This window comes from Echinops telfairi, unplaced genomic scaffold, assembly GCF_000313985.2.
Source record: "Echinops telfairi isolate 266 unplaced genomic scaffold, ASM31398v2 ScPeMD7_2291;HRSCAF=2852, whole genome shotgun sequence".
Lineage (NCBI taxonomy): Eukaryota > Metazoa > Chordata > Mammalia > Afrosoricida > Tenrecidae > Echinops > Echinops telfairi.
This window is the reverse complement of record NW_022106189.1, coordinates 19801023-19812468: the sequence shown is the minus strand read 5'-3', so window position 1 is coordinate 19812468 and position 11446 is coordinate 19801023. Positions and strand designations below refer to the sequence as shown.

Genomic DNA, 11446 nt, shown 5'->3' with positions numbered 1-11446 from the left:
AAGATATGACAAAATAATAATAATTTATAAATTATCAAGGGTTCGTGAGGGAGAAGGGAACAGGGAGGGAGGAGAAAAAATGAGCTGATACCAAGGGCTCAAGTAGAAAGCAAATGTTTTAAGAATGATGATGGAAACAAATGTACATATGTGCTTGACACAATGGCTCTATGTAGGATTGTGATACGAGTTGTACGAGCCCCCAATAAAATGATTAAATAAAAAAAGAAAAGGAACATAGCTCTTAACCTCTCCTGTGTGACATCTACTGAGAGTCCCAAACAGGGATCCCCACGCTGAACACCTGCACTCCGGGCTTTCTCAAGCTCGAGGAGATGACCGGCAGCCCCCTGCATCTTCAGAGTTCAGTGGCCCGGAACCACCAGGGGCACAGCGAAGAGCTTCCTCCGAGCCCCTTCCCAGGGACAGCAGTGTGTGCCCTGGTGCAGCCTCACTGGGCTTGAATCCTGGCCCATCGCGCCCTCGCTAGGCCATCTGGGCAGCCACTTGCCCTCTCTGAGCCTCTGCTTCTCGACTGTGACGTGGGACTGCAGTACCAAGGCCACACTGCAGGGGTGAGGATTGGGCAAAGTCCAGGCAAGTGTCAGGGGCCCTGGTGGTAGAGTGGGCTCAGGGTTGGGCTGCTAATCGAAAGGTCAGCAGTTCAAACTCATTCGCCGCTCTGTGGGAGAAAGAGAAGGCAGGCTGCCTTGGAAACGTTATGGGGCCGCTCCACTCTGTGCTCCAGGTGCTCGCTCTGAGGCAGAACCAACCAGCCAGTGGTTTCGCCGAGCAAGTAACGGACCAACCCCATCTCCTATGGAAGGAGCAAGGTCTTCACCTGTTCCCTGAGGGTGAAATTGTACAAACAGCCCAGGCCTGGCAAGTGGAGCCCCCAGACCAGTGCTTGTCAACCGAGACCCTTTCATACAGTTCCACATGTGGTGGTGACCCCCCAACAATAAAATTATTTTCGTTGCTACTTCATCACTGTAATTTTGCTACAGTTATGAATCAGGTGACCCCTGTGAATGGGTCATTAGACCCCCCCAAAGGGGTCGCGGCCCACAGGTTGAAAACCGCTGCCCTAGACGCGTCTGCAGAGATGCTGGGTGGGGCTTGTCAGCACTCTTCCCCAGCTGCCCACTGGAGGGCTCACCCCTGCCTGGTTGGCACTCACTCGTAGGCACTTTATTTCCAAGGCCTTTGGTGGCTGCCCCTGCGTCAATGACAGTAAGCAGGCAGAATCACTCCTCGCCAGGGTGGCTCTTCGCCTCTGGCTGCTCATCAGTGCCGCCTAAGTGCCCTCCAGCGCTCAGCTCACCACCACGTGCTATCCTTGAGGGTCACTCTTATCTGTGCAGCCCACACTGACCAGGAAGCTTATGGGAGTCACATAGAAACATCCGCTCCATGTCCCCCTGCCCGAGTTCCTGAGAACACAGCTAACGTCTGTCCCTCCCAGGCTGTATCCACGTTCCAGGCAAGAGAGAAGAACTGGAGCCTGCCCCCCAAACCACACAGTGCCAACACTGCTGCCCTCCCCCCATATACTCACGCCTTGACATCTGCTGTCTCCTGGGACGTGCGTGTGAGGGTGCGGGAGCGCAGGCGCTCGCCCGCCTGCTGGATTTCCTGTAAGTTCCGTTCCACGTGGGGTAGCTCTGAGATGCCCTCGGTCTCCGCGGCAAGCTGTTCAGCTTGCTGAAGGAGCTCTCCAAACCCCTCGGTATCCATTGGCGATGCAGGTCCTGACCGGTGGGGGAAAGGAGAGTTCTCAATTGAGGGAGAGAAGGAGAGGCTTCACATACTGCCTGAATATGCCCAGCACCTAACGAAACACGAGGACTTTCTGTCAGCAGACCACGGGACTGCTCATCCCCAGCAGGATTTGTTCCTGAGCATCCTCAAGAACAGGCCTGCTACAGGGAAGATGAGTCAGCCTGGAAGTCGGCCTCAGAACAGAGCCAAGATTAATGGCTGCCACCAGGACAAATGCGGAATCCCCCCCCACCTCCTTTTACAGGCCCAAGAAGATGAACAGTCTTGAACCCACCACCTCCTGCTCCTCCAGTCTTAGGAAGACACCACCCAAGCTTCCGTCTCCCGTGATTCTGTGAGGTCTCTGAGTAGGTGGGAAATAACTGCGGTCCCCAGAAGCTGTTAGGGGCCGACTGCTCCGCTGCCCTCAGGCGCGTGAGACCAGAAAAGGACAGACCTTGTGACGAAACCCATGTTATTCTCACATACCTACCTGCTCCTTGAATAATCAAAAGGACTTCCCTTTTTCATTTATGTTCAGGTCCCCATTCATACACCCACCCACCCCACTTTTAGCTTATAAGGTTATTGAAGGTGGAGATTCACGTTGGCTTACAATATGACTTTCATATTAGACTGTAATTATTACTATACCGACTACTACTATAAATAGCAGCATGGTTCTAGATCACAAAGATGCTTGAGCAACAACCTGTTTCTCCAACATTTGGTTTTTTAAGCCCTGTGAACAGTACTGATAGGTTAAAAGATACTATACATTTTTAAAATCTGTATGTAGGTTCTTGACCAAGAGAATGGTTTAACTCCTACTACTACTGCAACTACACAGAAGATAAAAAGTGCCCTCATAAAAATTTCACTTCACTAACAGGGTAAGAACCTAATTCTTTTAACAGTTGGCTTTTGGATTAAACTTTTCTTCCTCTGTCTTGCACACACGGGGTGCGATGACTAACTTCATACAGCCTGTCAAGCATGCGCTCACTGGGCAGATGTATTACACAAGACCTCCCAACAGTACTAATGGTAAAGAGAGATGCTGCCTCTGAGGAAGGACTGAGGTGTGCCTGACCCAGGCCATGCATGGGTGGTCTGCTCGATGGCTTCTTGCGCAGGTTAAAGGTGTACAGTGACTAGGAGCCCGCAGACGGGTTGATGGCTGAATCACAGTGCTGGGAGAAGAGGGCTGAAATGCCATGCACTGCCAGAACAACGAACCAATCTGCCCCAGGTAAAGTAGAGCCAGAATGTCCCCGAGAGGCGAGGGTTGTCTCTGTACCTCAGGAGAGGCCAAACCAAAAAAGTCTCGCTGCCACTGAGTGGATTCTGACTTCCAGTGACCCTACAGAACTGCCCCTTTGGGTTTCTTTATAGAAATCTTTATAAAAGAGATAGCCTCATCTTTCTCCCATGAAGCAAAGGGTAGGTTTGAACTACTGACCTTTGGGTTAGCAGCCCAATGGGCAGTCTACTATACCAGCAAGGCTCCTTTCAGTAGAGACCAATCCCTGGAAAATGACGGCCTCTTTGGTAGAAGGTCAGCGAAAAGTACTATGAAAAGTAACTATGTGTTGGAGCCAATTCGACAGCCCCTCACAACGGCAGTACAAAGGTGTATGCATTGGGTCGCTGACTAAAAGCTGGCAATTCAAACCCATCAGGAGAAAAAAGTGGTCTGCTTCTGTAAAGATTACAGTTTCGAAACCCTACGGAGAAGTTCTACTCTATCCTATAGGGTCACTATGAGCAACCCACAACAGCAGTAGTTTTCCTACAAAATGTGTGAGTGGAACCTGCTTGTGGCCCACCATGGGGATTGGACAGCACAGTTAAGAATGCCAACAAGGTACATGGAAACTTTCAGGGATAAAATCTTGCAAATAAGATATAAGGAGCCCTAACCAGAGGCTTGGTCAGTTTTACCATTCTGCTAGGTTAAAGAGAGTCAATCCCAGAATAGAGGGGAACTCACTACCATCAAGAAGGAAGAGCGGGGCATGTAGTGTGTTCTTTGGACCCTAAGAACCTCTGAGACTCAGGAGACAGCAAGAGCCGTAGCAGAGCCAGGAGACAAGAGCAAGCCAGCACAGTGGGCTTCCTGGCCCAGGAAGTGAGGCAGCAACAGCGGGAATGTCAACCCACGGAGCAAGAGAACTGAGTGCCTTCAAGCCAAGACTTACTGGCAGAGCTGGATGCCTCTGAGCACTTAATGGTAGTGCTAAAGTGCTTTGGAACACCAGCCAAAGCAGGGCAGAGGCCTGTCCCCACTAGGGACTGGGAGGAGACTTGTCCCCAGGGGGCCAAAAGGAGACTGCACTCAAGAAAGGGGGCACTGCCTTTGTGCTTCCTGCTCGGGACCCCAAATGACAATCTGTTACTTCCCTCATCAGCCCCTCCCTGTGAACAGGCCCAGGGGCTGTGTGTGGTCACTGCAACCCATGACTGAGCCCAGCAGAGTTAGTGTGGCAGGGAGGGACAGCTGGCGTCAGGACTGGTAAAGCTGGGAGAAGGGGCATGCTGGAGCCAGTTCATAGGAATCGGTCTTGGCTGCTTAGGTGGCGATTCTCCCCCTTTGTGATGTTAGAAGAAGCCTGGTATCTGAAGCCGTTGTCACACATGGCTTCTCCTGGACTTCTGAAACCCAACGTCGTTCTGACGTCAATGTAAAGTGTGGCACTGTCTGCGAGATGAAGCGCCAGTTTATGTTAACAAACCCACAGCAGGAGAAGAGGCACTTCTCAAAATACCCTCTGAAAGATGCTTCCTTCAAAGGCAAGGGCACAAGGTTAGAAGAAAATCTCCCGGGAGAGTAGACCTGAAACTCTGGTCATTCTTTATGAAGCTCCAAGCCGCCTTTCCTCTTAAGACAAAAAAAAAAAATCATATATGCGGTCACTCTTCCTCAATTTCCAGGTCATCCTTGTCATTCCTGTGAACCAACACAATCCAACAGCACCAGAGGCTCCTCCAACTGTGAGGACACCAGTCCGGGAGAGGTCTCTTCAGGACAGGGGGGAAAAGGCAAGCCGGTGTTGCTGCCTGATACAGAAATGTCTTCCTCAAAAACATGCAAGACCAGTGACACAGTCACTCACCAGAGAAGAAAGGACACCAACCCTGGGGCTCCTCCTGCCTCTCTCCTTTCACTCTCTGACAAAGGAAACACACAACTTCCTCTAGCTCTTTGGTGCTTCCTTCCCCCACTATCATGACCTCAAGTCCACCTTACAAATTGGATTAGACCAGAGCATGCACACTGCTACAGATAAGAGCCCGCAAAAAAAGCAACACAGGGAATCCAGGACTGATAAACCCATCAGGGCCAACAAAGAGAGTAAAGATACCAGGAGAATTAGGGGAAGGTGAGTGGGAGAAAGGGGGAACCAATCACAAGGATCAACCTAGAACCCCCTCCCAAGAGGACAAATAACAGTAAAGTGGGTGAGAGGCGACGGAGGACGATGTAAGATATGGAAAAAATAATCTAGGGCTCAGGGGGAAAAGAATGCTTTGAAAATGATGATGGCGACATATGGGCAGATGTGCTTGACATATTGGAGGAATGTATGGATTGTGATAAGAGATATAAGAGCCCCAATAAAAGTATTTTAAAAACAAACAAAAAACAATTTGTCTAACAATCCAGGAAAAGGAAGGAAAATTTCAGAACTCAACAAAGAGAGGAACCCAGCGCGACAAAGCTTCCCTAAGCTGGAGGGCAAACAAGCCAACTACAGGGAAAGGAAGAAAACTTGGGGAAAAAGAAGACATTAAACATCTTGCTCCCATATTGTACGTACAAACACAACTCTGACCTACCCGGTCAGTGCACCCTTCATCTCAGCGCGTGATGCTAGCACGGCGGCCCTTTGGGTCGTGGCAGATCCGACCGTTTCCGTAGAGACTCCGCTGAGGCCTCTGTAACTCCTACCACTTGCGCAGTATGCCAGCAAAGCTTTTGTCCCCTGTGCCTCTCCAACCTTGCTCTATGCTCAGTCCATGGGCATGGGCTCTGCGCACAGCCTCCGCCCTCGGCCCTTGCTCTGTGCTCAACCTAGCAACCAGTGTCTCTTTCAACAGACCCCACCGACTCAGCTGAACTCCCTGAGAACCAAGCAAACACCTACAGCAACAACTCCACCCCGACAAGCTCTGATTCATCTCCAGCCCCAACGTCCCTCCTTCCTCGGGGTCCTGTCCTGGAACCTTGGTACTTTGGAATCCTCGTCCCCAAATCCTCTGCCCCAGACATGCCTACTCCTCTCTTTCTCTCTCTCAACTGTCCCCTAGCCCTTGGCGTCATCCTGGAGTACACAACCCACTGACAGCACTCCTCCTGCCACAGGGTTCTTCCCCCGCCAGAGTATAAGCCCCACAAGGACAGAAGTGTGTGTAGGACACACTGGGCTCGTTGTGCATCGTTCCTCTCCAAGGCTTCCTGCACTCCCTGGACAAAGTGGCACCTGCTGGATTGCAGAGAGAAAAGCAGGCCCTTCCTACTCCGATGGCGACGTCCTATTTCAGAAGCTGCATAGCATAAGGCAGCAGCAGGATAAATGGCATGGAGTCAGACCACCCTGAGCCAGGCTAGGGCTTCGCCTCTAAACACACAGACAAACACCAGTGGTAGTATAGAAGCAATCACCAAGTGTTCAGGCAGAACTGAATCCCCATCCAAAGGATAAATGGTGACAGATAGGAAGCATTTGTGCAATGTACCTTCAGAATAGGAATGCATGCTGCATGACAAAGAGAACGCATTTGAGGAAAATGGCTCAGTCTTGTATCATAACTCGACCAGTGGAAATCAATTTTATAAAAATTAAAGGTTCAAGACCTATACTGTTGAATGTACTTGGCATTCTAACTCACTATTTTCGATTCATGGCTGGTTCCATGAATATGTAAAGATAATTTTTAACTATTCCACAAAGTAAAAAGAAAGTTTGCCATAAAATATAGGGGCTGATAAGTTTTGATCCAAGATATTGAAAACTAAATATGAAAATAACCTTACCAGTTTTGTGCAACAGCGACAATTCAAACGATGGTGTGTGCTCATGAGTGTGTATGAGAGCGACAGAGACAGTGATATGGCAGACCCAAGTCAGGGCTTGACATTGAAGAAACCTGGCCATGGCACCTGCAGAGCCCGGGGCGCTCTCTCAGGAGAAGGCGGTCAGGAAGTGCCCCTTCCGTGGACCCCCTGCTGGGCAGTGTCTTGAGCAGAGCAAGAAGGCGGGCTGGCCCTGCGCAGGCCCTGGGCAGCAGGGCCTCCTCATTTCAGCACACCTGAGTGGGTTTCCAGGCCCCAACACACTCCTCAGAGCACAGTGGGGACACCACGGCCCTGAGCAGCAAACCCCTGTCCCGAGGGGTTGTCCCGACCTCGTCAATGTCAGGCTGATCTACAGGGCTGACAGGCGCACATGAAGCAGGCTTTGGGGACTGGTACTTTTCCCTGGCTTGCTCTGAGTGCCAGCAAACACCCCGTTCACTTTGAGAAAAGTGACTGAGCCAGACACCAAGGATGTGCATACTTTCTGACTATGTTCCATATTCTGGCTTCTTATAAAATCTCAACAACAGAAAAACAATGGATCCTGCCTTTCAGTGACTGTCACAGGACACCCACCACATTAAAAATGATGACTGTTCTTCATGGGAAGTCCCTGGGATCCAGAGCTCTTTACCCGGAGAGAATTCGGAGTGAACTGGTCACAGAGCAAGATTAAAGTGCACGATTTCGGAGAGACAGCTCCAAACCAGAGTTGTCACCTTCTCCTCAGTCTGTGTCACCTGTTATTCAGAGTCCAAAAGAGGCCTATTCAGGACCCACCAACACTCTTAAATGAAGGGGGGGTGGGGAGGATAGGGTGCATATAAGGCAAGATGAACTAAATGTAAAGGTAAAGCAAAATCACATCAGAACATTTCAGTTCACCTGCTACTAACATGAGTCTTATGAAATATAAGGCCATTTCCACATTCTCATTATGACCACATTAAAAATTTAATCAACCCAGAAAAGAGTAGCTATTTAAATAGTCAGACTGCTGCACACTTCTGGAGGATTTTAAATCCGTTTCTCAGAGTAGCCTCTCGGGATTCTGCAGGTAGTCTGAAATTTGGTCTCTTAAAGCATTCGTGCTCATTGCACGAAGCCGTCGACCACTCCTGTTGTTTTCTGGCATTAATTGTGGGGTCATTTGTTTCTTTTACTCTTAAAGCATCAGCCGCAAGCAGATTCAGTCTTTTCATTTGCCCAGATCTTTAAGGGCTCCAAAAGGGCAGAGGGACTGCTAACAGAAAGGTCCTTGGTTCAAGCACACCAGCCGCCCTGAGAAGGATGGTCGAAGTGCTCTGCTCCTGTCAAGAATTACAACCTTGGATGGGGTAAGATATGATAAAATAATAATAATTTATAAATTACAGGGGGGAGGGGGAGGGAGGAGGAAGGGGAAAAAATAAGCTGACACCAAGGGCTCAAGTGGAAAGCAGATGATGTGAGAATGATGAAGTCAACATACGTACTAATGTGCTGGACACAAATGACGTATGTACAGATTGTGATGAGTTGTATGAGCCCCTAATAAAATGATTCTTTAAAAAAAAAAAAGGTTTACAACCTTGGAAACCCACAGGTGCAGTTGTGCTCTGTCCTATAAGGCTGCTAAGAGTCGGGTTGATGCAATCGCAGAGTTTGGTTTGGGGTTGGTTGAAGACTCCAAAGCTGGGGCAGCACTGAGGTCTTGAAACCCGTTTCAGTTCAGTCACCGGAGAAAAATAGCTCCTACTCACTAGTTCCCGGACTGAGGCCGGGGTTACGGCCAGGATATGCTGCAGAAAACTCCACCTCCAGAGCGCAAAATTGAGAGAACACGAGGGTCAGTGCCAAAAGGCCTGACAGCCGTGGCCCTGTCCACCCACCGCTTCCCCACACTGCTAGCCTGGGGCAGGGGCTCTCACACTCTTTCTGAGAAGGGCCCACTAATAAATATTTCAGGATGGTGTCTAGTTATACCATTACCGGGCTTTTGATGCAAGATTCCAAAGAAGGAGCCTGATCAAAAGGGAGGAAATAAAGGGCAGAATGTTTAATGATCTTAGACTTTCAGATTCCTCAGGGCCATTGAAGTTGAATGAACCCCTGAAATACTCACCCGAGAGAACCTTTCAACCTGAAACCACAAATATCCCCTGCTGTCTTCTTAACGTCACACAACAGTTTCACTTGACCGGTACAAAAGGCCTGCCTTGAGCACTCTGCTCCTTTAGAATTGCCTACCAGGGATCAAACTGATATTAGTGAACAGGAATATCTGGTAAACAGCGAAGAACAACTCAGAAAGGCGGGTGACACTGTGTCACAGCTGAACTGCTGTATGTTAGGTTGCTCATGTCACAAGAACAGAATAAAACTGTACAGATAGATTCCTAGACCACATTAGGCTTTGCAGGTCAGTCTCTGTCACATCTCAACTGCCTTGTAACACAGTTTGTTCTGAATTTCTAATTAGGGAAAAAACCACGAGACCTGGTCCAATCAACTAGCGCTGACTGGTCTGGGGATACATGCTCCCCTGCACTGCCACTGCCACGTGTACGGTGGCTTCTGTTGCGCACCATGCCAAGCAGGCGAGAACAAGTGCAGATCGATTCGAGCGTCCCCTCGACTCAAGAAAGCATTCTACCAGAGAAGACGATCCTTCCCTGCACGCCTCACTCTGTGCCCTGGGCAAGGGACTGAAGACAATCTGCCCTTGGTCGGGCAGGCCTCCTTCGGTAGGCTGACAATTTATGCCAAGAGTGCTCCACCTGACACCATCGCTAAGGAGACCTCAGAGCCCCTCTACTAACCATTTTCATGTCCCACAGCACGCATGCCACGCCACAGGGGCCAGCAGCTGGGCCTCCCCATGTCCCTTGGCTAGAAGAGGTGGCAAGTGGCCCCTCTTAGTCAGACTGGGTGCCCTCACTCAATGGCCTCTGCGGTGGTACTTCTCTCGGAGCCAGAGCCAAAGGGCCAAAGCTTCTCCTGCAAAAGGACCATGGGACTCTGACACTGTCACTTGAAAACCGTTATAGGGACACATGCATACAGAAAGGAGCAAGGCTGGGTGGAGATAACATTTTAATAACAGATACTAAAATGCAAATAACCTTCCTATGCCCAGAAACAATCTCCTTCTGTGGCCTTTTTCAACAATTTGAAATTGTTAAACCCATTCTTTGCTTAACTTGGCCCAAGGGCGTCTGTTTGCTAACCCCAGACCTAGGGTGTCTCAGCTAGGCCCGGTAAGCAAGCCCTCGTCCCGTCCACACTCGCCAGCTCCGGGCCTCTGACAAAGCTACATTCTCCAGTCTGAGCAGTGAAAACGCCACCGTGAAGATTACATGGCCACGCAGGAGGCGAAGCAAAATGCGTTGTTGAATAAAAAATGAACAGTCTGTTGTGTAAACCTGTAATTCATATACAGTTACACGTCATCAAGAATTAAATGGGTGACATATAAGCCCACCACCCATTCCCTTCCCCCTTAGGTTCCCACATCTTTGGGAAGTCGGAAGGTAAGTCGAAAAGCACTGTTCCTGGGGTCCCAGCTTACACAGGACCAGGTGTGTGCCCAAAACAGGCCAACCCTGTCTCTGTGATCAGTGATGGCTGCAGACAGCTTCTCTCTTTTTGCGCCACAGGAAAAAAATTATTTTGAGGTCAGGGATAGTAACACATTTTAAATAAAACTTAAGTGGACAGCTTCCCAAACCATTAAAGCTTTGCACCACGTTCGCGGGACTGCTGCTCCACACGAAACAGTGTTTCTGGATGGACGACGCTGTAAGGAAGGTCAGGAGGACCTCAAAGATGAAGCGCGACAGGGAAGACAGTCAACTGGGCTGAAGCCCAGAAACGGCTGCAAGAAGAAAGACCAAAGCAGGAACACAGCTGTCGCCACTGCGATTCGGGCCTCACGTGGTTCCGAACGCCCCCTTTTAAGCAGACATCGTGGACTGGGCTAGCTTTGGGCTCAATGTGTGCTAAACGCATGGCAGGACAATTGGCCAGCTCCAACACTGATCTCCCCACACCTGGTGGCGTCTGAGGGAGCCTGCTGAGCCAGTAAAACTCAAAGCGATAAGCTCCCTCTGGACCCAACCTGAATTTGTTCTAGGCGTGAGTATTTCTGGCTTGCTTCCATGGCAAAAATTTCTTCCCTGGCTTTTAAAATATTAATTGGTTACATATTAATATTAATTAATTTTAAATATTCATTAAACGGTGGTCTTTTCTTTCTTACTCTTTATTTGTATTTTTATCTCTAAATTATTTTCTTCTTGCTATTTGAGTTTGTTTTAGCTTTTTATTGCTTCTGTTGGGTTTCCCAGTTTTCCAAAGCACAGAGGGAGTGGACGCATAGAAACAATAATTGATGCAATAGTGTACAGGGAATGGGGGGTGGGCGGTGGGAGGTGGGAAGGGTGAGGGGGTTTGGGGAGCAAACAGTGAAGGTGGGAGGGGAGGGGGAACTAGAAGTGAAGTTGTCAGCTTATTCTATATAAAAGATTTTTAACCATGAACATGTATGTGAATACTATATCAAGAAACTACTAAAAAAATAAATAAAAAGAAATCAAGCTTGACCAATGGTTACCATGGGTGAAG

The 11446-nt window shown here is 49.2% G+C and overlaps 1 protein-coding gene across 1 annotated transcript in view; it reads right to left on the bottom strand.

The window, feature by feature from the left end:
* The window catches only part of NUP93 (nucleoporin 93), a 104411-nt gene that overhangs the window by 76244 nt on the left and 16721 nt on the right, over nucleotides 1-11446 (bottom strand). The window contains exon 2 of the mRNA XM_004704656.3: nucleotides 1559-1751. Coding sequence (XP_004704713.1) covers nucleotides 1559-1737 — 179 coding nt within the window. The 5' untranslated portion in view covers nucleotides 1738-1751. The remainder of the gene's footprint in view (nucleotides 1-1558; nucleotides 1752-11446) is intronic.